Source organism: Chroicocephalus ridibundus, chromosome 9 (assembly GCF_963924245.1).
Source record: "Chroicocephalus ridibundus chromosome 9, bChrRid1.1, whole genome shotgun sequence".
NCBI classification, from domain to species: domain Eukaryota; kingdom Metazoa; phylum Chordata; class Aves; order Charadriiformes; family Laridae; genus Chroicocephalus; species Chroicocephalus ridibundus.
The window spans coordinates 38,281,840-38,307,737 of NC_086292.1; the positions used below are offsets into that span (position 1 = coordinate 38,281,840).

At 43.8% G+C, this 25,898-nt stretch overlaps 1 protein-coding gene across 3 annotated transcripts in view; it reads right to left on the reverse strand.

Annotated features, from left to right (window-relative positions):
- Window positions 1-1,914: 1,914 nt before the first annotated feature.
- SHC4 (SHC adaptor protein 4) overlaps window positions 1,915-25,898 on the reverse strand; it is a 34,838-nt gene continuing 10,854 nt past the window's right edge. The window contains exons 3-12 of one of the 3 annotated variants that reach the window (XM_063346877.1): window positions 19,367-19,430; window positions 18,365-18,484; window positions 16,690-16,743; window positions 13,466-13,517; window positions 12,033-12,159; window positions 9,841-10,018; window positions 8,412-8,472; window positions 6,855-7,034; window positions 5,105-5,358; window positions 1,915-3,134 (exon numbers count right to left, since the gene is read on the reverse strand). In XM_063346877.1, coding sequence (XP_063202947.1) covers window positions 2,979-3,134; window positions 5,105-5,358; window positions 6,855-7,034; window positions 8,412-8,472; window positions 9,841-10,018; window positions 12,033-12,159; window positions 13,466-13,517; window positions 16,690-16,743; window positions 18,365-18,484; window positions 19,367-19,430 — 1,246 coding nt within the window. In that variant the 3' untranslated portion in view covers window positions 1,915-2,978. The remainder of the gene's footprint in view (window positions 3,135-5,104; window positions 5,359-6,854; window positions 7,035-8,411; window positions 8,473-9,840; window positions 10,019-12,032; window positions 12,160-13,465; window positions 13,518-16,689; window positions 16,744-18,364; window positions 18,485-19,366; window positions 19,431-25,898) is intronic. The other 2 variants (XM_063346878.1, XM_063346880.1) reach the window with 2 other exon arrangements.

The following is a 25,898-nucleotide window of genomic DNA, read 5'->3' on the forward strand; positions in this document are numbered from 1 at the left end:
GGTGTTTGGGTCATTTGTTATAACGTTTTTATTGGTGGGAGCAAACAGATGTGTGAGTTAATGTGGATCGGTGAAATTTAAAGGAGCTTTGAAAAAGAACGAATGTGCTATGCCCGTACATGTGGTGACATTATAGGTAAAATGAGCAATTTTTCACAGGGGTTTCTACTAGCCATTAGAACAGAGATTAACCAATTCTCCTTAGCATTTTCACAGATATGAAACAATTTTAAAAAAAAGGTCTAAACGCACCTGACAATTCATATTAACTTTCTCAAGAACAGTATTTTGAAAAACTTTCCAAAATTCAGGTAACCTTTTTCTTTTTGGCATAGTTACTTCTTCTAAGACGGTCCACACAGGACCCGATAGCGTATCTTACATGAGATGGCTGTTCCACAGACACTAAAAACAGCGTTATTAACTAAGCGAAGGCATGTAAATGCTAGAAACCAAAAACTGAGTTCCTAGTCCAGCTCCAGAAGAATGAATGTAATTTATTCTAGGAAAATGTCTGTTGTCTCTAATGCATGGATTTTAATGCATGGTGTTTAAATTGTATCTGTTATTAGTTGGCTTCTTTGCTTTCTCTCACATCAAGAGATTTTGAGGTACTTGTTTGTTGCACTAGCACCCAATTATCTCCCTTCCCTTTTTCCTTCACAGTTTTGCTTTAAGCACATACAAAAGATGCAGGAGCAGCAAAACAAAGATTGTGGCCTTACTTCTGCTTAAGTTAGTGATATTCAAAGAGGGAGGCTTAGACTATGTTACACTGTAATCCAAACATCACACACGCTCTGGATGTTTTTATGCATTGGTAAAGAGAAAACTGGTGAAGCGAAAAAAGTCCCTAAGTCAGCATCTTGTCTGACAGAGTCATACGACTTTGATCTCATGCTATCACAACTCCAAACACTATTATTCTAGTCCCGAGTAGCTTTCATTTGCACTAAAAATAGAGAGGGAGTTCTGCACATTTACCTTCTGTGACCTGTCATAAATCTCAGCTTTGAGGCAAAAGTCAAAATGTGCAGGTCTGTCTCTCCCTTTGACATGCCACAGAAGTAGCTATTTTTGCTTCATTGTTTGCTCAATAAAGTCATGACAAGCATATTTGGTAAGATGTGAAAATAGAAAGGATACTATGCAGGGATTTAATATTCCAGTTACAGTTTCTTGCCAACTGTCCTTGCAGTGGCACAAACTTGAGAATGAACTCTTGCTGGGGACCTTCTTCACAGGTGAAGACCTTGCACAGAACAGGCATAAGTTTGAGCTTCTAGTCTGTAGGCTTGAGGTATCAATAGCGCCAGACTATTAGCAAGGAAATCAACTACTAAAAGCTTCAAAGTTTCTCACTGCTTCAGTATATGTAATTGAGTATTTTAATCATGTTATTATCAAGCAATGAAATATATTTTATGCCAATTAGCTGTGGATAAGAATAAAGGTGTTTTGTAGTCAGCTCCAAGTGTGGCTCTTTACATCATATTTTCCCCTCCCCTCCCATTGAAGCTTATGTCTTCAATAATTTTATTTGTATATGACCCCTCTTGTTTTCTAGAGAAAAGAGCTCTCACTATAGTGTCCCATTTAACATGAACACAGGCAAAAGAACAGAATGTTTGGTTTTTTTCCTAGTCAAGTCTTCCAGCAATTGCTGAACTCCACAACAATTGTCTGCCTTATGGAACTGAGATGGTGGGCTGGGAGACAGAGGGAATGTCCCTGCTCGTGCCAGAAGACATTGCTTATCTTAAAGGGACAACTTTCTCAGGCCATCACCCAGACTACCAGTTCATTCCCCAAATCCCCCCTGCCTTTCCTCATTTACTTATTAAATCACTGTTTCTTCAACAGGAAGCTCAAGAAATTACTCTTCACTCTGAATATAGGATTGTTCGTATTTAGAGTATTTATTGTGGCAAAACAATTCATAGGTTTCCTTTAAAAGATTCTTTTTCCATGTTTAGGAACGAATGGACTCTACGTGAAGAATGGGAAAACCATATGTTGTTTTGGAAAGAACACTGAATAAGGGCACATGCAAAGTTCAAACAGTCTTTTAAATAGTTTTCTGTCAAAATGTATCATTAGCTTTGTGCAGCTTCTCTAGTTTGTAAACAACTATGTAATCAATGAAAATATATTTAGCCTACCTTTAAAAAGAGCTGTCTCCAGTATTAATCGGTAATAATAGTAAAATCATATACAAGACAAAAATATTAGGATCTAGCATGCTTGTCCTTTAACAAGTTCTATTCCAAAATTATATTACATATATTAATTTCAACTTTGTAAATGTTGCATAATCTCAAATCTTTGAGTAGTCAGACAGAGATAAAAAATGATTAAGAAACCGGACAACCTTTCTGAATTGTGAATGCTATTCATCTCAAACGTTATTTGCTAGTAAAGTGCTGTTACAAGCAAAATGAAATTGTTAGTGTCTATCGAAAGCAGATGGCATTTTAGTAATATTCAAATTGTATTTGTTTTGGCAAATAGTTAAAAGCTTAGACATGTTTGTTTAACCACCCAAAACTAATTCAGTATAAATAATATTGGTTTCCAATAATTCTATGGTAAAAGGCACATACTAATGTTCCAGCAGTTCGTTCAAGTGAGCTTTTGCATGTAGAGGTTTAATTGTGCTTTTAAATAGTTACTGATTCAGTATGACCTTGAAAGTGACATTTGTGCATGTCTAAAATACCTTCTCACAAATGAATCTCACGCTCTGAAGGTGTAATTTCGTTAAGATTACATATATCTATATAACTATGCTGTTGATCTCTATAGATCTACATAGATATACACATATACATATATTCATACATACACACACAAAAGGGTATCTTCTGGAACAGCAGCAGAAAGTGCAGTCTATACTTTTTTGAATTGTCTTCATAGTAGAAAGTTCTCCGTACAGTTTTCATATATGAATTGTCTTGGGATTTGTGAGATCCAAGGGATTATTTGTGATATTGCGTGTGTCCCACGTTACTCTCTTTCCTTACAGGCTGCTTCAAGCTCACTTCACTTCCAGAAGAGATGATTGGCAAATTATTTTCCATGTGATACTGAATAAGATGACCCACACTATCAAATATATGGTCTTTGGTTCTCACCTAATGAAAGAAGCAAAAGAATATATTTATGGTTAGATAGTGCTTATAACTGGTTGGAGATGAGCCTGGCGCACAGAAGTCAAAAGGCATTTAAGCTACTGAAGTCACTGGAGCAGGATTACTAGGCTGTAGACAGTAATTGAGACCTATCATTAGCTGACATGAAAAGCAGAGGACCAAGTTAAAGAGACTATACCTGAACTGGTTGATTCTGCTAAGGGGAATGAAGTAACCATTTTTTTTCTCCATAGAAGATACATTTTTCCCTAAATCCCACTGAGGATTACTTTTCAGATTTACTTTTTCCTCTGAGAATTGTCACTCAAGAGTGCTCTTCTAGCCCTGAGCAGAAACAAGTAGAATTGAAGTGACAACAAACCAGCTCTACCTTTTCTGTATCCAGAAGAAGATTTCCTCTGTCCCTTCACCAAGGGCAAGTCCTGCCTCACCAACCTAGTGGCCTTCTATGATGGAGTAACTACATCAGTGGACAAGGGAAATGCTACGGATGTCATCTATCTGGACTTTGTAAGGCCTCTGACATGGTCCCCCACAACATCCTTCTATCTAAATTGGAGACATATGGATTTGATGGGTGGACTGTTCAGTGGATGAGGAATTGGTTGGATGGTCACATCCAGAGGGCAGTGGTCAATGTCTCAATGTCTGGATGGAGATTGGTGACAAGTGGTGTCCCTCAGGGGTCTGTATTGGGACCGGTGCTGTTTAATGTCTTCATCAGTGACATAGACAGTGGGATCGAGTGCACCCTCAGCAAATTTGCCAACAAGACCAAGCTGAGTGGTGCAGTTGACACACCTGAGGGACAGGATGCCATCCAGAGGGACCTGCACAGGCTCAAGAAGTGGGCTCATGTGAACCTCATGAGGTTCAACACAGCCAAGTGCAGGGTCCTGCACCTGGGTTGGGGCCACCCCCAATATCAATACAGGCTGAGGGATGAAGGAATTGAGAGCAGCCCTGCTGAGAAGGACTTGGGGCTACTTACAGATTAAAAGCTCAACATGACCTGGCAATGTGTGCTTGCAGCCAGAGGCCAACCGTATACTGGGCTGCATCAAAAGAAGCATGGCCAGCAGATTGAGGGAGGTAGTTGTACTCCACTTTGGTGAGACCCCACCTGGAGTACTGCATCCGGCTCTGGAGCCCTCAACACGGGAAAAACATGGACCTGTTGGAGCAGGACCAGGGGAGGGCCACAAAAATGATTAGAGGGCTGGAGCACCTCTCCTATGAGGACAGGCTGAGAGTTGGGGTTGTTCAGCCTGGAGAAGAGAAGGCTCCAGGGAGACACGATGGTGGCCTTTCAGTACTTAAAGGGAGCTTATAAGAAAGATGGGGACGAACTTTTTAGCAGGGCCTGTTGCGATGGGACAAGGGGTAATGGTTTTAAGCTAAGAGAGGGTAGATTTATGCCAGACATAAGGAAGAAATTTTACAATGAGGGTGGTGAAACACTGGCACAGGTTGCCCAGGGAGGTGGTAGATGCCCCATCCCTGGAAACATTCAAGGTCAGGTTGGACGGGGCTCTGAGCAACCTAGAAGATGTCCCTGCTCATTGCAGGGAGGTTGCACTAGATGGCTTTTACAGGTCCCTTCCAACCCAAACTATTCTACAATTCTATGATTCAGAAGTGTGTTACTAATCAAATCCATTATTTAATGTTAGGGTTATTTTTCTAGCGATATAATGGCAACTCAAAGGATGCATTAAGTGTATACACTAATTACAATACTAACAACAACATTTAAGTACCTCACTTGTATTTTCATGGTACTTCAGTTCTTATAAGTTCTTAAATTGAACTTTCAAACCTAGTGAAGTCACTGGCTGAATTTAAATTATCCTGGAGGGAATGAGATCAGTTCCACTTCCTGGAATGCACCCATGCATTTTGACTGAAATATCTGAGCAGCCCTGAAATTTCAGTAGATGAACTGTTCATACCTTGCCTTCAGGATCCACCAAGAGCAGATGTTTTGCTTGCCCTCCCTGAAGTCCACTGAGGACATACTGACCAGGTGACGTTGTGCTCTCTCGCACCAGAAAATCCCCATCGTTGACTAAGAGGCTCTCTGCTGCTTTCCTGTTTAATTTGCCATGGTAACAGTCTTCATTCTTTAGCTGTTGCTTTATTTGTGGCAGAACACCGAGACCAGCTGTGTTGCTTGTGGCACTCTGCTGAACAGCTTCCGGTAACTCTAAAATTAAATGAAAGGGAATGTATTGGACACTTCACCTAGAACTTCATCTTAAAAGGATGCAAGACAATATTGTTTATAGCTTTTAAAACATTCAAATGGTTTGGTCCTGAAGCTGTGATCGAGCCAACCTTACAGACTGTAATAATATGCACACATGAATGCTTGCAGCCCTCCAGTGCATTAGGTAAAATTGTCACACCATCTCCTCCCATACCTTAGATGGGAAAGCCTTGGGTCGCTAGGCAACAGGGATTGGAAACAGGAATTCTTCTGATGTTCTAGTGTGTTAGGTTTGTATTTCTTTGGTCATATTAAAAAGTCAAATCTTCCCTGTAAAAGCAAGATTTTTGTTGGGTTTTAGCCACTTTTTCTTTTTTTTTTAAGATCTAGTTTTTCCTTCTTCCTTAACAACCTCTGAAGAGATTGTCACGAATCATTGGGAGAGTCGTGTTGAGTGGCCCCAGCTATGTGCAGGAATGTAAGACAACATGGCCAATGTAGCCAGAAGGGAAGGATTACAGCATGATGCATCTGCTGTGAAAAAAACGAACAATTACTGAATGTACTAACAAAACTGGGTGGTTTGGGATATAGCCAGTCAAACTGCAAATGATTCACAGGCAGGATTTTTCTAAGGAAAATAAGAGGATACCACTTCTTCAATGGAATTGTGCAACCTAAGGCTCCTCAGGATATGGCCGGTTCCTTTTAGAGCATAATACAGCCCTGGGTTGGAAATGTCTCAATGATCACAGATTTCCTTTACTGTAGTTCTGTCCAGTCCTTTACCCACTTTCTTGTGCAAAGTCCGCTCTGACAGAGAAAACACTCAGTGGGAAACCATAAAAGGCAAAGCTAATAAATAAAGTATTTTCAATAAGGAGGACAATCAGTAGCAAGTATATAGCCACTTAATGGATATCCACCACTTCAGGTCTGTAAATCAAGACTTAATTTGACACATATTTAATAGATACTACTGATCAAACAGTTTGATTTAGAAATTATTGGATGAGATTCAATGGTCACTTATGCAAGAATCGAGAAAAGATGGTCATAACAATCCCATTTTGACCTTGCATGCTACTGCCTGTGAAGCAAAGGCATCTGAGGCTGCTTCCACCTCAGAGCAGCTACGATCTTGAACATACAGGAGAACCCTCTTCTTGAGGTATGGTGCAGTCCCAAGTTAAAAACTTATTATTAGCCATGGAAAAGGTGACACTATTTATTGTCACCAATCAACTACAGAAGATGAAAGGTTATTTTGCTTGCTTACCGTCACTACTTTTAATCTTTAATTGCCTTTATCTTGAATTTAACAAGCAAAAAAACCAACCAGGAAGGATTTCTTCCCCCCCCATCTTTTCTATATTTCTATATTTTTTCCCCATATTTCTTACGGGGAAACAAAATCTCTCTCCATGCACACAGCTGCCAAGACGCCCTCTTTTCGAAGCTTAGAAAGACACGGTATTGCAATGGGAACCTACTGGCCTGACGCAGTGGGCTCCCATGGGTCTGTGTTGGTGCTGTGCCGCGGGCTGTACAGACTGCGGACTGCAGGGTCTGTGTGTTGATGTAACACGGATCATCAAAAAGATCTGTTTTGTAGGCAGGCTTCAATAATGTGGCCTCTTTTTTTGTCTTCTGTGATCTTTCACCACAGTTACCTGAAATTAGCATATAGTATGCACAGATTTCCTTCTTTCTTTTTTTTTTGTTTTTAAACTCATGTTAAAATAACTGTAAAAGCTGAAATAGGAACATTGTTGTTCTTACATATCCCACTAAAGTCATTCAGAAGAAAAAGAAAAATTGGCAGATGAACTCTTTTTTCCTTATGGCTAGAAGGGGCAAAATGAGTTAGAATGAAGTTTTCAAGAATGTTCTGCACTGTTTCAGTTCTGCTTCAATCAATGTCAGCAGTAAACCCCCCACTGATTGAAAAGAAATTAATACATTTGACTCTACAGAGACACAAGCCATATACACGTTGTTTGTTGCAAAACCCTTTCCTTCCCCTCTGCACCACAAAAAAAACTTGTGGGAAGCTGAACAATTCTCTCTCGCTCGTTATTCTGGTGGAGCAGGGAAGATGGAGGAGGTTGGCACTTTATGGCTCTGCCTGGAGAGCCAAAGCCACATCTGTCAGGTTAGGATCCAAGCCTAGAACAGGCTAACAGAAGATCCCCTGCAGGGTATGAAAATAATAGCACTTCAGCTAGCCAAATAGCACACATATTTTTGCTCTTTAGCAAACGTTTTATTCATAGATCTATTCATTCATTCTTTTATTTGTTCACCCTCTCTTTGTAGAAACCATTTGATTCTCCTTTCCTTAAATCAGAAATGACACAAGAAACTGAATTATCCCCCTGCAGACAGGGTGATGGATCGCTTTAGAGCAGTGCAGGTGGGAATTCCAAAAGGACCTCACTGGGCAGTGAAAGGGATAAGCTGAGGAAATGTGCTCAGGGCATCAGCTGTGGCAAGGGAAGTCCAGAAAGGGATGGAGGCTGGTGATCTCCTGGGATCCCAGAGAGCAGGTTTTGCTAAAGGCAAATTGATCTCGGGCACAAAGACAACCAAGGCAGGGGAAGGGCACAGTCACACTGAGCAGCCAGTGATGCTGGAACCAGGCTCTGTTGGAACAACCATCCAATGCTGATGGTTTGGGTCTCATTGAGCATTTGTAGGGAGAAGGGATATTTTCAGAGACTGATAAGGAACAAAATATCTTCCTTTTTCAAAGGGTATGAAAGGGAATAAAACAACAAAGAGTATGAAAGAGAATAAAAAAAACAAAGAGCTACTGTACAGTATCATGACAAGTAAAGCGAGTAAGTCTGCCAGGAGACGCGAGGATAGATTAGTGGCCTTTAGAAAAGCTGTAAGGCTTTTTTGTCCGCCCTTTGTCTAGGGAACTAGCAATGACCCACTAAGTAGAGCACTTTTCACCACTGTATGGAAAGCCAAGGGGCAGCTCTTCCAGACAGTCTGCCTTGGTTAATTCTGCATGTGCGTGAGAAGGAAAACAGAGTACATACCCATAGTTTTGTTTTCTTCTGGGCAATTTTCATATATATTGATGAATGTCGGGCTGCCTGTCTGTAGAAAAATTGTAAAAACAGTCATATAAAGTAGTCCCTTAGAAGCCTCAGCCAACTTTAAAACATACATGCGCCGGTTTATTGGGATACAGGTAACTAAACGTATCTTCTTCATCAAAAAATTCCTGTCTCCTCAAAAAATATTACATGCTGATACTCTTCTTTCTACAGGTCATCATGTCTCCAACCTCACAGAGACTGTTAACTGCCCAGTTATCTATCTAAGGTTTAGTATATACAGTATAACTCCTAGGTAATAAAGTTCAGATTTTCTTATAAATGTTCCTTGCAATAAAAAACAAGGAGAAAGAACTACAGCCATCATGGTTTGAAAGTGAAATGGTCACCAAGTTGTCTAAGCAGCACTAGAAGGTCATCAGAACTGAAGAGAAAAACAAAAAGTAATGCCCCATGGAAAAAAGGCATTTGCGTTTACATGTTGCAGAGGAACTTCCCTACAGCAACTCTGGAGAGCTTCGAGTGCACGCTCAGGATCTAGTCAAACACCTTTTTAGAGAACCGTTGGGGAGGTGGAGACCACCAGGCCCACAGCCGAGATGCGGAGTATTGTTGAGGTTAACAAAGGGAAAAATGGATGGAGCAGTAGCACAGGAGCACACAGGAACCCGGGACCAGTTGCCACCAGACACAAATAACACTTGGGAGCAGCAACATTTTAGACAGCACCAACTGGATTCCAGCGGGCGCGTCTGCCTGCCCTCCCTCCGAGCAAAGCCGTGGTGCCGGCTTCCCTGAGTGGGGAAGTGCCGGTGTTTCCAAGAATTCGCACAGCTGGCTTTGAAGTCTGTGCTGAGTCTGAACTCAGCTGGTTTTACTCCCTGACTGATGGGGTTTTATTCCCCACTGTCCCAGACAAGAGCCACAGATGAATGCATCTTTTGCTGCTGTGGCCGATTTAACGGAGCCTCTTGAAACACTCCAAGGGTAATTAATGTTGTATGTACATCGCAATCAGTTATCGTTGTACGTATAGGTTTTGGAGCAAAACGGACAGGATGAAATATTTATCAAAGTGCAGAATCAGGAGCCAGGGGGTCCCAGATTTTGCAGATGTTCCCTCAAACAAGGCATTTAAATCTGTGTTTCTCCTCACAGCTAACGAGTGAACAAGGGAATATTACTTGGTCTCCTAAAAGTACTTTAAGGACAAACGAGTTAATATTCAGAAAGTGCTTTGGGATTCAATTATGTACTAAGCATCATTAAATCTAGCCTAAAAAATCCTTTCCCAGGATAATCAGGACCTGGTTCTAATGTTAATGCCATGCTTTACACCACAGTAACACTTTATTATTCATTCCCATAATAGGCAGCGAATAGTTATCCCAGAAGATGATGTACTTACCACGCAGTGCTGCTTTTTGCAGTGCATAAGACAGTTAGCCCTTTGGTCTGTTTGCACTTTCATTCGCATGTCTAACACTCCGCCGGTGGGAGGCTCTTTCCCTGGAATTTCATTGTAATATTCATGATCCTCCCTCTCCTGTGAATTCCCAGCTGATCCATTAGCATTTGCTGCCTCGCTGAAAAAATATGGGGAGGAAAAAAAAAAGTGACTGATGTCATCAGCTGCTTTCTAGTGTAGGCAAACGTCCCCAGTGTTTGCGCATCGTACAATACACAGATTAGCCATATGGAGGCTGTAACGGGCTTTGGACCTGAACTTTCAGAGCTGTTTATTTTTCCAGTTACTTCTTCCTGAATTAAGAACAGAGTCATCACAGTTTGGGGTGCAGGGAGGTACAGTCATTTTCCGGGAAGCCCAGATCCCTTTTCTTTGACTTGAAAATACAAGAGCCACCTACTGAAACTTGAAGAGAAGAGTGCCAATGCATCGTTCATTAAGGTGGCCAAAATGTAGACCATAAAACTAATTCCCCTGGCTTGTTGTCTCAACTGTATAAATCTAGAGATTGATGGGGAGGAAGAGGGGGTGCCACTTACAAGAGAAAATTAAAACCTCGTGGCATTTAGTTAGACAAGCCTGCAACTGTTTCAGAAAAATCAAATATCGCTACCAAAAAAAAAAAAAAGTAGTTTTCCTGAGTGGAATGTACCCTGATTTTAATAACCACAATCAATATAACTGTACTGTTTCAGCTTGAAGAAAACACTGACTAACATGAAGGAGAGTGCCCAGTGTTTTTCTTGAGCTAATCCAGAATGATGATAGTTTAAATGTACAGCCGATACACTGCAAAACAACTAGGTGCTTCCTGTACTGTCTCCGGTCCCGAAATAAAAAGCTCATCTCAAATCTTACTTCTCTGTTTAACAAGAATATAATTGGATAAAAGGCCTCGAGCAGGAAAAAGATAAAGTTCAAGTAGTTGATTATGTGATATGCAGTGCAAGTATTTGATTATGCGATTCATAATAGTTTGGAAGCGAGTGACTCATTCACACAGCAATATCCGACTTCTCTGCCCGAGGACCATCCTCCGAGGCTGGCTGCGGGTTAGGCTGAGGGAGGGAATCTAATTAGCCCCTTCCATTTCTCCCTGCTTTGATTTACTTGTGGCATAACCTAGCAGAGTTTCATAGGAAAGGCTCTTCCGCGGGTTATTGTCCCCAGGGAAAACAGACCAGTATTAGCAGTGGAGTGGCAAGAACCACTATATACAATGAAATAAATATAAACTGGAGCTGGGGCTGCTGCTGTGTCATAAAACCAGTTCTGTGGCATTGCATGAAGCACCGTACCAGTGACACCGCCTGCACAGCGACTCCCACGGCTCAGGACGCAGTTAAGCAGCATTACGGCTTTACCTGCTCATGGGAGGTAGCAAGCAATCAAATTTGGCGTTACAATAAGGAAAAGACTGAGAAAAATAGGCATGGCTAACCTGTGAGGAGAGCCATAAATTAGAGCAAGAATTGTGTCCCCAGTGCAATGGAAAAAGGGTAACCGAAATGGGGAATTGCGGTCCAGAAATGAATCTAGGCCCTGTATTTTGGGCGATGTGCAGAGGACAGGGCTTCATACTTTAAAATGCCAAGGGGTGGCTGTGTTTATTTCAATACATGAGGCTGATGTAAATTGCACCAGGTGGAATCTGAGGCCGCTGCCAGGACATGAGCAGAACAGCAGAAAGGTGAAGTACAATGGCTTTTTTCCCCACCACACACTTTCCACAGCTGCGGCAAGCTTAAACTTGGCGTGGGTCAGGGCTGAGCTCAGAGTGTGTGTGTGTGCACACAGTATTTATAGACCTGAACTTACCTGGGCAGAATAATTTGAATATTTGTTCAACTTACTTGCATGACTTAAGATAAGGCTGTTTTAGCTAAGGAACAATACAGCTAAATTTGGCGTTATGCACTTTTACAAATGTCACAGAAATCAATAGAGTTTACTGGAATAAGCTAATTTCAGTCTATTATACTCTGTACGTACAGCATATATTATAATTAGCATACGTCCAAAGAGCATACCCAAAGCATCTTATTTATGGCTCACTCTTTGGAGTATGCTGTTTTCCTGAAAAGTACTAAAGAGAGGGAAACCGCCAGTTAAGGGACTGAGAACGTGCTGACCTTTCATTAGCTGTAACCAGGCTAGATGGGTTCTTCAAGTACTGTTTGAACCGGAGCTCGAAAGCTTGCCCTATGGTGTTTATCACCTCCTGCGCCATCCCATTGGGACATTCCAGTATGTGGCATGCTGCAAAGAGACACCTTACTTTAATTAAGTAAATGCACTTTATACCAGAAAATAAGAGACACAAGCTATGTTGCTTACAGCAGAAAAACTGGGGATGAAATTACGCATCTAGATAGCTTTAGGACATTACACAGCCTGAGATTTTTGACGTGTTAAGGAAATTGCTCTAGGTATTTTTTAATCATAGTATCAACTTATTCCTCAATAAAAGAAAGTCTGTATTTATGCTTCCTGCATAGGGTGCTCCTGTATCTCCTTTTCTTTCCCTGCCAGAACCAGCCCTGCCAGCGTGCCATTTTCATATGAAACAGCATGAAAACACAAGTCCGTGTGGCTCTGGCAGCCTGCGACAGGGCTCCCCTGGGGCAAGACCATGCTCCTGCCACCAGTCCTTGTTGTCACACACAACCTCAGGAAACTCATGCCGGTGGCAAGTGCCCTGTGCCCAGGACCAGCTCTCCCCTCTGCAGAGCCATCAGGAGACAGCACTCGGCGACGGTGCTGGGCCAGCTGCCAGCCCTGCCTGCGGGCTGCCAGCGCACAGCAGTGCTGCACATCCCAACATCAATACCGGGACTTACTGGTGAACTCACAGGGTGCCCTAAATTAGTCAAAATAGCAGTGATGGAGCTACAGAGAGGTGGCAGGCCAGACTGTAAGGCTCCAGCCCAGCTTCTCCAGGAAACATCCTGATCTTCTGAGCCATCCATTCGAGTGAGCTCTCCTGTGAGCTACCAACTTCATAGCCATCGGCAGTGTTGCTCTGAGAATTGTCTGGCAGGAAAGAAGCAGCCAAAGGCCAGTCTGTCTTGTACTGCAGGCAAATAATGAGCGTGATGGAAAGGGCGTTTACCCCCTGGGTTAGCCTCCAGAGGGGAGAAGGTCTCCTGCACTTGAGTATATAGGCCACCCTGCCTTCCAGCAACGTACCCAGAAGGCTGGGTTAGATGAGGAGGCGCGTTCGCTGACCTTCCATCATCTGGAAGTTGTCCTGGAGCAGGGCAGGTGCCCACCTTGCCAGGCTCTGCCCTTCCTCCCCAGGCAAGCTGGTTTGGGAAAGCTCCTGCCCCTGCAGCTCCACGTACAGATTTAGTCTGACCTGCAGGTTCTCACTTCGCTGCACAAAGAACATGCTATTTAAAGCCACAGCCTGCGTACCATCACCCATGTCCGTACAGGGAAGTCAAAAATCATACAGAATATTGAGCTGTTCGGTAGCTTTCTTATTTTAAAACTCAAACAATTCCTTGGTACAGATAAAGCAATCATATAAACATGTGTAACAATCTGAAAATTGTTTCCATACCTCTCTGATTAACAGGATCTTTTGCTACATATGCAACGTAGTCTGTTGTATCCTATAGGAGAGAAGACAACAAATGTCTTTAAAATTATCAGTATGAACAACCCTACCACCACAGCAAAGCAAATGAGTATAGAGACCTATTTTTAGCTTTAACAAGCGTGCTCCTTTCAGAGAAACAGCTGGAGGTGCTAGGGAAAGTGGGCTAAGGGAAAGATCAGTGACACACTGGTGGCTAGCGACACAGTATTTGTCCCGAAGTCTTCTTCTTGCAATAAATACACTAGATCATTTAGCGTTCTTTGGATCTTCAATAAACAGTGTTTTCAATTCCAAACCCTGCAGCAGGAGTAGATACACAACTGGTGCCTCATCAGCAGGCAATGCCGCTCCCTTCCGCTGCTCCCGCGGAGCTCGAAGCCTCTCCTGAGTAACGCTTTAGGGCTGCGTGGTGGCTGCCACTCACCGCTGTCAGCTGGGGCATCCTTATCAATAGCAGTGGAAGATAAAGTAGTGCTAATATAAGGCAAGGGGCAAGTTAAAATATTCTCCATTTGTAGCACAAAGATTGGGTTTTGAAGGCATCTTAGAGAAAAGTTGATCTTTAAAATATTGCACAATACAATCTGTATCCGATCTCAATTGCTGCTGCCTGATTTCATCCTGGCTACGATCAGGTTAAATTACTCGGGATCTCAAGGCTGCTGCTAAGATCAGACAACCTCAGTATAATCAGTTGTCTGTTTCAGATTCTCATTCCAGCCAACATTGAAATAATCCTCACTTTTTCTAGTCAAACTGAAAAGGGAACTGGAATAGAAAAATTAGCATTTCTAATCATACTGCAAAAGCAAAGAGTCACTTGGTAATTCAGTGTTATAGTAAAAATGGTGAGGTAATGAATAACATTCTTTTAATTATTAAAGATGCATTTTGTTATTTTGGATCTTTAAGGTGGGATGGGGAAAATGCAATTCGCAGCTTAAAGGCATGGCTCTCTTGAGGGAAGATGCAATCAGCTGGCAGGAAACAAAGCCCCCATTTGCAATATGCACAAGAACCATCATTTAATAATTCACAATGACTGACACAAGAGGCAGGTCTTAGGGCCAGCAGAACTTGTCCTAGATAATTTTTTAAAAATCTCCAAAGTTAATACCATAAAAGAAAGAAAGCTAAATATTTCTTATGCATTTAGTGAAGTCAATTTCCTTCCTTTTCCTTTCAGTTTTTTCTTAAAGTTCATAAATATTTTAGGATACACTTTTAAAATAATCTAGATGTAGAGAGCAACTACAAACTACAGAAAGTGGAGCAGTACCTGCTGTTTTTATACCTTTGTAATGTTTATGTACATGCATGGATGACTTTGCTTTAAAATAAAGCCAGAATAGGCTTTATTCTCGAGCAGAATATTGCTGCTACTTAACACTGAACTGTGCTTAGACCCTGAACATGGGGGGCAGGTGGAGAGACATGCCCTGCGGAAATTATTGTCCGTTTTAAATGTAATGAGGATTTTGGAAAAATTACCTGAATAAGCTGCCAAAATTGCCCCTTATGTGAAGTGCCACTAGATTTATAATTGCCACCAGTGGGCAAGACCTCCATTATACGTATTCTCCCAGTAAGAAGAGTGTCACCAGCTGCGCCACCAAGCCCATTTCCTGCAGCACATCTGTGTGCAAGCGCGTCTCTCGGGGGTCCTGCCATTAAGCACTGACCAAACCCAGCCCTGCGTAGCCTGTGAGATCTGATGGGATCACTGTACAAGACCAGGCCAATGCAGGAGAATAATATTAAAAAGCCTAGAAAAGGTAAACAAGCCCTGGAGAGCTGCTCATCTGACCCGCTGAAAACATATCCCTGAATTTTCCAAACTGGAAACGCTACATAAAGACAAACTAGACAGCCAGCATCTAGCACATGGTACATACTTCAGAAGCAGGTCAGCTTAAGGACATATATAAATTATTTAACTATCAAGAAATCTGGAATTTGGATGTGAAGCATTGTGATGCTCAGTGCACCAGCGCTTGGAGCGACCTGGAAATCCTCATCAGGAAGGGTCTGCAAAGCCCAAGGACAGTATTGTACAGTGCGGTGTATTAGGATAACACAGGCATCTCGAGATGGAATTTGAACTTCTTGGACTCTCAAAATGCCTTCGTCATTAAATGGGATCTTTAAGGATGTAGTACTTCGGCAGAAGGACTGACAGCACAGAGCCTGCACACGGGCTCCCTCCCCACTTCCCAGCCCAGCTCCAGAAAGCTCTGGCTCTCAGGCAGTTTGGGCAGCAGCCCTGGAGCAGAGCAGAGCAGCTGGGCTCCCGACATCCCCCACGTGGCCCGCCAGAGAAGATCCGTCAGCCACGCAGGGCCGGTTCCCAGCTATTTTTCCTTGCCTGCTCCTAAATCCAAAGAGGCAGATCTGTCATTTTCCTGTCCAAGCTGGATCTGGCTTCCACCCCAGTGTTATCAAGAGCATGACCCAGGGCCTTTCTCTGGGCACAAGAACAGGGAGACATTTAACAAAATTGAAGGGCAAAAAATTCAAAACTGATAAAAAAAAAATACTGTTTTCATACCATGTGGAATGTGAAATTCAGAATACCGGCAGGGCTGGGCTTGCTTAGATTTAGAGAGGGAATTGGGCATGTTTATGGATGACAAATTCCCTGCTTACAATCATTGCAATAAAGAGTTTGGAAGAGGATAGAAAACCTCTTGCTTGAAAATATCAATGACTTCATGACTACGATACTAGGAGAAAAACCCATATCTGCAGGAAGAAGGTGGTCATCCCACACCTGTCTCATAGGAGCTGTTCGTTTCACTCAAAATTTGGATGTGCCAGTGCTGAACACTTTTGTGACAGATATTGGATTGCAGGGACCTCAGCACTGATGCAATTCCTGTCTTCGTGTTTGTATCTTATTTTTAGATCCCCAAGCCTGAGGGCTTTTGTATGAACTGAGGCTCACTGACAGGCAACAGGGAAGTTAACTATACATATCTATCAAAGATCCACTGAGTCTCTATTCCATCTCCTTTCCAGTCTCAGTCCCTCGGTTTTCTTGTATTGCTGGTCGTGATCCAGAAGCGCAGCGTACTCTGTTAGTGCTTGTGGATAGGAAGGGATGAAGCAAAATATTTGCAGGTACTTCTATTCTCATAATAATTTCATTATACCTGCGGAAATATATCTTGTAAATCAATACTTACTGGGTCACCTCCAGAAGCAAATGAGATGGACTGCATGTGATGGTTGGCAATAATCTGAAAAGCATGACAAACTAGTTAAACATGCTCACGTGCCACACATTTAGAAAACAGCAGAGCATATATCTTCATAGAGCAAGCAATTAAGCTCATGACAACCCAATCCATTAATACATGCACAAATCATTTGTGAAGGAAGCAGATAAAAATAGGATATTTTTGAGACTACCCATTCCTGTTTAGTAACGTCTAGATCCCTGAGTAATCTTCCTTAAAGAGTTTCCAGAATGAATTCAAACACCAACTTCTAACCTGGTCAGTATGAAGCTAAACGAGACTTTGAAAGGGGAATAACGGGATACACTGGAGGAATTTACGAAGCCTTGAAAAATTAATTCGTCTTAATTTATTTAAATGCGTGGCGTATACATTGGTAGCATTTTTATGAACAGGCCCCACTGATACTCTGACCATACTCTCTCTCAGCACCAGCACCAAACTGTTACCTGGTAGAGATTCCACCAGCCAAGTCAACCATCAACTTTTCACGGTTTCAAACGCTACCTCATCTCTGGAGACAAACTGTTCGTTATTATAAAATCAAGTGCAATACATAATGCAGGTGGGAACACGATGAAACGTGGTGGCAGAGCAAGAACAGAATGAATGGCATTTCCCATTAGCAAAGGTCTAGTAATGAAAGACCCAGGAATAATTTCAAGACAGCCCCCTGCACGCTCGCGTGTGCGGTGACAGGGCACATCAGTGCATTCGGACAGAGATCTGCCCGGCTGGCTTTTAGTCCTGTTACAAACAGGAACAGGTTAAAAGCCAGCCCCGAGAGCTTCACCTGGTGTAGGGAAGCCCTTTGCTCCTGTTCCTGAAAGGAAGGGAAAACTGGTGCCATAGATCCTTCCTAGCATGGGGGCCCAAGGGACAGGAGACCTCTGTGCCCTGGAAGCCCCAAGAGCTGCCTGACACTCAGCACGGCGTCAGCTCCTCAGAGCCAGTCAGCCAAAACTACCTCCCTGGTGTTCTCCTGCTCCAGCTCGGAGCAAAACCCGCTGCCAGCCCCCAGCGAGATCGTGCCAGGAGCTGAAGCCAACAGCTGATGGAGGAATTAGGTGGGCAGCACGAAGCTCCTCATCACATCTGCCCAGAAGGGAGCGCACCCCACTGCCAGGGCAGATCCAGGAGCTCGGGAACACACCTCGACGGAGCCCAGAGACTTTGCATAGTATAACTGATTATGCACATACATTACCCAGCTGTAAAATAGCTTTGAATGACACCAGAGCCAAGCTCTGACTCATTATTTGTATCAATTATTTTTTTTCCCTAGGACTTGTCAGAAACTCCAGTCAGGACTAGTGTCTTGTTTATCAGGCACTGTACAGGCAGAGACACAGAGAAACAGTTTGCCAAGTGCTTAAGAATCCCTCCCCATGGAGGACAGCATCATAAACAAAAAGGGCATGTGCTGCATGTCCCAGTTCCTCCAAAGTGCTCTCATTTTTAAATTCGGAGGCGTCATATAATTCAGCTTCACCAAGGCATGCACAAGAAGACTAAAAGGTGCTGCTTTCCCTTTGAAGCGCCCAGCCCTTCCTTCAGAAGCCACGAAATGAGGAGAATACAGTAGCGTGGAGAAAAGGACACTGATTTATATGTATCCTACCTGCTGCGTGTCAACATTAATCAAAGTCAGGCTGCTCGTTGAAATGGTCAGCTTTATATTCACGCCAGAAAACTGAAGGTTACTTTTGCCAAGTACAGAAGACAGAAACTTCACTGGAGGCTTTGAATAAAGAAACAAAAGCAAGAGGCTGTCAGCCGAGTCTGTCAGGGGCAGAAATGTATCAAAGTCAAGTAGATTTTACGATATCTTATTGAGAATTTCAATGCAGCAAGGATAATGGCTTGATCAAATGCAAATAGAACTTCTAACAAATATCAGCTTTGTATATAATACTTGTAGGCATGGGTTTTGTGTCAATAATGGGAAAAAAAGTTTTAAAGCAAAATCCCAGTGAGCTAAATGTTATAGCTGGCTCAGTAATTCAGAACATGTAATTTTCTGCTGAACTCTGCTTCATTTCCTAGGGATGAAGCGTTTCTGAGTAAATCAAGAAATTCTCTCATGTATTCATTTTTCAGGAGCTTGTTCATTCCTCCCGAGCCCCACAGTTACAGAAGGAAATCAGTACCTTCCGCTGGACACGACCCAACAGCAGCCATTGACGTTGCCCCTCACCGCATCCCAGTTATTAAATAAATGATCGACGCATTAAACACCACCATTTTAGTTGTGTTTAATTGTTTTTTTATATAAATAACAATCAGGGTAACCCTCACAGTGAATGAGCTCCTTTTTGCTATCAATGTAGGCCTCCTACATTTTACCAGCCACAAGCTAAAACTTGTAAAGCACTGAGCACTGCGAAGGCTGGTAGGAGCAGGAACTCTGGGCAAAGAATTAGTCCGGAAGAAAATAAGGTACAGCACAGCCTCGGCCCCGAGCCCAGCAGGCTAAACACCCTGCTACAAGCGCTCTGTCGTGTTATACCGAGTTCAGGTGGATTAATGTGCACTAACTCCAGCATGGACTGAAGGGAACCACGTATCCAGCTTACCAAAAGCAGATAAAGAAAATTAATCGTTCAGCTAAAACAGTATTTACCTTCCGCTTCTTTATAGCTCCATTTGTACCCGATACAGCTTCACACAGACGGCTTATTGCTTCCCTGCAAATAGAAAAATACAGCACAAACTCTTGGATCATTTCACATGCATCATCTGTAACAGGGCCAGCAACCCTGCGATTTATTGTTATCATCCCACTTATGAACGCTTAAATCTTCTGCAAGGTCTTTCACAGTTGTTTTTCTTTCTTCTTTCCTCCCACTGTTGAAAAAAAACCCCAAAACCTATTTCACAAAATACAATGATTCAGCAGCCTGGTTTGGGTTGATTCTTTTTCTTCATAAAACACATCAGTTTCACCTAATGAAACTTTGGGGTTTTTTTTTAAAAAAAAATCAACTAAGCACAAGAACCTCAAACAATCTAATGCATCCAAATCCTTTTTCTCAGTACAGTTGATAGGTCCCTTGCTTGACAGGGAGGGGATCCTCCCTGCCTTAATCCTTCTTATTTCGAGCAGCTGGGTGCCTTGATTGCCTTTCTGGTGTTTGGGGTTTCTCGCTCTTAAAAAAAAAGTCGGGGCGGGGGTGGGGGAGGAGGTATCATCTGCTTCTCCCATTCTTTTTCAAATCTGAGGTCTCAGTTCTTTCCATCTCTGGCAGGTATTTCCCAAACTAGACATCCTTTCCAGCCACCCACTGTTCTCTACAGGCGCCTCTCAGGTAGGGGAGCAGAAGGGGAAGGTATAAAGCACTCACAGTGTTTATTGGTCTATATCACAGACAACTAAATTACACCTTTAATATAACATAGTGGCGCACTGCACCTATTTTCCACACTTGAACAAAGAAAATTCTGATATATGCTCCAGCAGGTGACTGGTTTGGACATATGGTGGAGCATTTGATTTCCCTGATTGGGGTTAGCACAGCCGCTGGGAAAAACCCTTTTGCTGGCAGTGACAGGCTTTCCCGGACTGATACTTACTGAAGTCAAAGGGAAAATGGTGACTTACTGGGCTGGGATGTGCTCAGCAAATTTCCTTAACCTTGCCTGGCCATCCTGCTCTGAGACGCAGCCCCCAGCATCCCCGGCTGCCCTGGCTCTCTGCCGTGGGGCTGCCGGGGCGAGTGGGGCTGCCGGGGCGAGTGGAGCTGCCGGGGTGAGCTGGGATGCTGGTCCCCATCACCCTCACAGGCTTCAGTTCCCATATTGGGTGGTTTTATTTTGAGGCTTTCTCTCCTAGCTGAATTCAGACTTGGGCTTTTGAGGGTTGGGCTTTTGTTTTTTTTCTTAAGGGGAAGGGAATTAGGTTGTTTAATTACTTGTTTATGTTATTGAATTATTATCCAAAGAGCTAATTAGGAAACAAGCCAGTTAGGAAAGTTTGTCTGTTTCAGATCCTGGTGTATATGTGGGAGGAACACGCCACTGGGCTTCATTTCCCGAGAAAGTTTTGGTTCAGAAAGGCTAAAAAATACCAGGAGACCACACAACGGTGAGAGGCTCCAGCCAGCTACGTCCCACGAAGCAGAGGTGCCCCGGTGAGGAATGTGGTCCCCCCAGGACCCCGCGCCATGCCCGGGGAGCAGATCAGACCACATGTAAAGCCAGCATGGTGCTGGTGAACCACAGCATCGCTGCTGCCCCCTGCTCAGTGCCCCATAGACGTTGCTACGCTGACGGGCTACGTTCTTAAAGCACTGAAGATCAATGATGCTACATCAAGTATTCCTGCAGGAGAACATCCTGAGAAATTCGACCTGGAGACTCTCAAATGAATGGAGACCTCACCCATGGCAAAATAATAAAATGTGATTAATACGTTGAGTGAGAACAGCAGGGAAGAAGAGGAGCATCACCATGGGCCACATAACATGGGTCAGAAACCCAGCCTTTTAAACATTGCCTTTTTTTAGCCTTTTAAAGCAAAGCACTTCCTCCTGCACAGCTGAAAACATGCTTTTGAAGCAATTTCCTGATATCCTTCTTGTTTAGCTCCTGCTTTATTTGGGTGTTACCAGCAGAAAGGCCAAAACTAAGAAAAAAATAAATGGGAAAGGCATCCTGCAGGATGATCTTGCAGATTCCAATAATCAACTTGGAAAATGAGAGCTCATTTTCTCATTCAATATTAAAGGAAATTAAAATCAGAGCCAAGACATTAAGGCTACCGGGAGCCTTCAAGTCTAGCTCTACCTAGAAAGAAAACCAGATACAGAACAAATTGGAAAAACAGGGAAGTCGTCTATTTTGGTGACAAATGAGTACAGGCAGCCTACATGGAATAAGGACTTGTAGGCAAAGCTGCCAGCAGTGGACCCTGTTCTTGCACGAGCCGGAGTGGTCACTGCCCACTTCACCACGCTCTGAAGCACTTGTTCTGCAAACGGGAACAAAAAGTAAGCAAATCATTTCTACTTGATAGTTTCTATTACCCCATTTTGGTAGGGGAAATCATCTTCTCGCAGACATTTCTTACTGCGTATCTCTGGGTGGTTTTCCAGATGATCTAACAAGCCTCCTCTAGTGTTATTTCAAAGACGTAAAAAGCAGCAGTTTGGTAGCACTTTGCTGCTACAACTGGAACACTTCTAACCTTCAGTCATTTCCACGGGGCAGGCAGAAAATAAACTGGTTATGCCCATGATAAACTGAAATAGGATTTACTGTATCTGTGCTTTCTTCCTGGAAATCTGCCATTAATTCATTCTTACAGCCACTCATTTTCAACCAATTGTTCAGGGAAGTCTTTGCTTTTAGATCTGCCGGATGGCATATACCTGTGCATAGGTCGTGGAGTTAATCAGCTTGTCCCTGGATGAATGTGCAGCCTTATGGGTTCTGGCATTTGCTTGTCCGTTTGATATCTTCCAAATCTCAGGCAGTAGCAGAAAATGTGGCCCTGTTATTCCAGTCATGTTGTTGCGTTTTCTTTCTCTTCTTCTTGTCATTGATCCAAAAGCAAAACACTTTGGGGTTTGGTTTTTCTTTGTTTTAAATCACCCTGAATGAGATAACTCCCCTTGTGTACCCTGCAGCAGCTCTTCTCAACTCTGGGAGCCACGGAATGAAACTGGGAAAGCTGTGAGGAATTTAAATTGTTGTTGTAGTTTAAGGCAAAGAAAATCTTGCTCCTCGATTCCTCAGGCATCTTCTGCCATTTGAAGTGGAATCACTGTCTGGGTCCTGCAGTGCCCACACAATTACATAAACAGGTCATTGTTTCATTGACACAGTTTTCACTTTCCGTAGTGAATGGAAGGGATTTGGGTCAGCTCTTTTCGCCATCCTTAAAAATATTACTCTGAAGCCCTTTGGTCCCCTGGGCTGTCACCAGCTGCAGACCTACCGCAGAGGTCCCGCCCCTGGCCCCAGCAGATGCCCATCCATTGCAGGGGGAGTTTCCCAGGGGTCATTCTGCTGGGCACCAACTCAGTGAGGATCAAGGCTGGCACAGTTCCCTGGGGACACCTCGGTGGGATCCCGGAGATAGCACAGGGAAGGGGAAGCAGGACCATTCCTCTTCGATTGGGACACGCAGGCTCCTGAGCACACAGCTGTGGGCAGCTCCTCACCACCTGGGCTGAGACGCACCGAACTGGGACAGTGACTTTGGGAGCCAGCAGCACCGGGAATGTTTGCTCGCACCCCAAAAAGCCTGGTGCAGCCCCCCATCCCTGCAGGGCACTGCTCCCTCTGCCCGCTGGGTTAGCAGACACCCAGATGGGCTGCAGCCATTTGGCGAGGGCTCAGCAAGCACTGGGGTGGGAGCAGGTGACAAGGACAGGCCCATTTTTGGCATCCATAAGCCCTTAGGTCAGCTCAGCTGTACAGGCGACAGGTTTTCTCTGGGTCTGCACCTCTGGAGTGAAACCCACTGCAGACGCTTCTCCAAGAGCATGAAGGAGAACGGCACGCTGGCAGTAACAGTGAGCCGCTTTGTTTATTGTTCTCCCAAATGAGAGTAAAAGACGAGAGATGGGCTGATGTAAGCGAGCAAGCATGCTGTTGAAGATTTGCTTTTAAGCATCTAGGGCTCTGCCTACACTATCTAACAGAAAGGGATTGTGCGTCTCAACAAAGTTGAAATTAATCTTCCAAACAAAGTCAGCCTTCTTCCCCCAGCCCAACCCAGCAGCACGTTTCAGACGCCCTTCATCCTTCGCTGCCTGACCAATTTCAAGTTAATGCCCCAACCTGGGATACAGAATCCCTTTTCCCACAAATGCCCAAATATAATGACTAATAATCAGCTTGACTTAACCGAGGTGGGAGACGTGCAAGAGGAAAAGAGCTGAAGGGCTGGACAAGGGAAGCGCACGTCAGGGTCCAGCAAAGGCAGGACCTACCACAGCACCGGGGCGACAACCCGAACACGTCAGGTGCGGAGAACAGCAGGCACAGCACATGTATGGGTGACCATTCAAAAAAACACAAAGCCCCTCAAGCAGAGGAACCTGTTGCCCTCGTTGCTATTTCTCGGTGTTACTCTTGTCATCTACATGGAATTTGGGATCACAAATTTCTGCAAAATGGGAGGGATGTCCTAAGAGCGCGTGAGTTGGGTCACAGGCAGGCACAGTGGAGAGCTGGAAGAGAAAACTGCTGCAGCCAAATCTCCTCTGCCAACCTCCTCACCACACAGCTGCCGAGGGTGCAGAGCACCTCGGTGCCCAGCCCTTCCCTTGCAACGCTGCAGCCATTCGGCCGTACGGCATCTCTGCACCCCACAGGCATTCATAGCGCTGGAGGAGCCACAGCCTGCCTTCCGCCAGCCTGTGCCTGGGGAGTGGCTCTGAAAATGCAAGTCCAGCAAGAAACTAGAAAATAAATCCTCGACGCTCATCTCTTTTGACTCCTCACGGCACTTTGGCAAACACGAGTTTGTTGATCTTTCCAACATTCATGTGAGGTGGGTAAATGCTATCTTTAATTTTAGAGATCGGGAGACTAAGAATGCAAATACACATATAGCAAGGCAGGAAGGAGACATAATTAGAGACCCTTTCTACATCACTTTAAAACAGAAGATGCCTCTTTGTTTAGCGAAATGCCATCGGAGTAAAAATATTTTTTACCCCCAGTACAAATAACAGAGATGATTAAAATGGGATCATTTCCAATAACTCCTTGGTTGGTGCATTGTGCATGCCGTCTATAAACTTACTCCCTCAGGAGAACAATAGGGGAATAATCAATGTTATCTTTGCTCCAGTCAGCTTGTAATCGATCAAACTTTAAAGTTTGCATGCATGAGCTCAGCACTTCAGCATTCAGTTTGCAAACAGTTTAAGTTTTGAATTTCTCATGCACAAAAGAGCTCGTTAAGGTCAGCAGTGGCATATTTTTTAGGTGATGGAAATCTTTCCATTGTTAAGTTTTCACACAGCTCCAGTTAACAAAACCTTACTATTTGGGCCAAATTTAAGTTGGCAAGCTCTTGTCCCACAGTAATTCATGTCCTTATTTTCCAGACAAACCATCCAAAGCTCTATTTTGTAAGCGTAGCAGCGTACGTTCTCCGTGTCTTGCAAATGGGAGATAACCTCGCTCTCTGGCCGAGGCTGTTGAAGAATCCAGTGGCTCGGTCTGACAGTCCCGAGCAATCAGCCTGGCGCCAAGTGCGCTACGTGGCTCCTTCTGGTGGGTAAACGGCTGGGCTGAGGGAAGTGTATTTGTATCTCAGGCACTTCTTCATATCCACGTGCAGGAACTGGGGGAGTGCGCGCTTATGCTGATTGTAAATGTCAACAACCGCCGATTATGAATATAAAACAAATCGGGCAGCTTTTGAGTGCAGTATATAGGCATTTAAGGACTCAAGTTTTTCAGTTTCTTCCTTTTAGTTGATAAGCCTGGGAGCCAATAGGTAAAAATGTTAACACTTATCTCTTCATGTTCCTTTCCTTTCTCCAGGATTTCTTTGATAGGAACACTTGAGGAAGCAAAAGAGCATCTGTAAATCACCCGCCAGCAGGAAGGAAGAGCTGGGCAGGCGCAGGAAGCCTCAGCCACACTCCTGGCATCCTCAGCACGAACCATGCCAGGAAAATAGCTGAGGGGAGGAGGGAACAGGTGTAAGGCCGGGCCAAAATACTCTGCACCCACCCACCCTTCCAAAAAGCCTGTGGAGGTGCCGGGATGCCGGGCGGCTGCTGGGCTGCCCAGCGGAGCATTAGTCCTGGCTGCTGGACCATGAGCACATCCCAGCAGCACGCAGCGCTGCGAGCTGGAACGAGGGTGCTTATTTTGAGAACTCAAACACTCCCGCATTGACAAGAATAAACGTAAAAATAAAACTGGGCTTTTCTGTTCCTGATGGGACATTTCAACAACCCCACAGGTGTGTATATGAATAATCCACACCCAGCGACTGGCAGCAGTCTGCAACAGAAGTTGCAAACTTCTCAAAAGACCACAAAATATTTAACATTTAAACCACATTCGGTTGTATCTGAGAGCAAAATATTTATCTTTTTCTGATTTGCAGCCTGGAGACTTAGGCCTGCAGTGCGGTGGGAAATGGCTGTATTTCAACATGTTTTCCTCGTGACGCCACTTCCAGC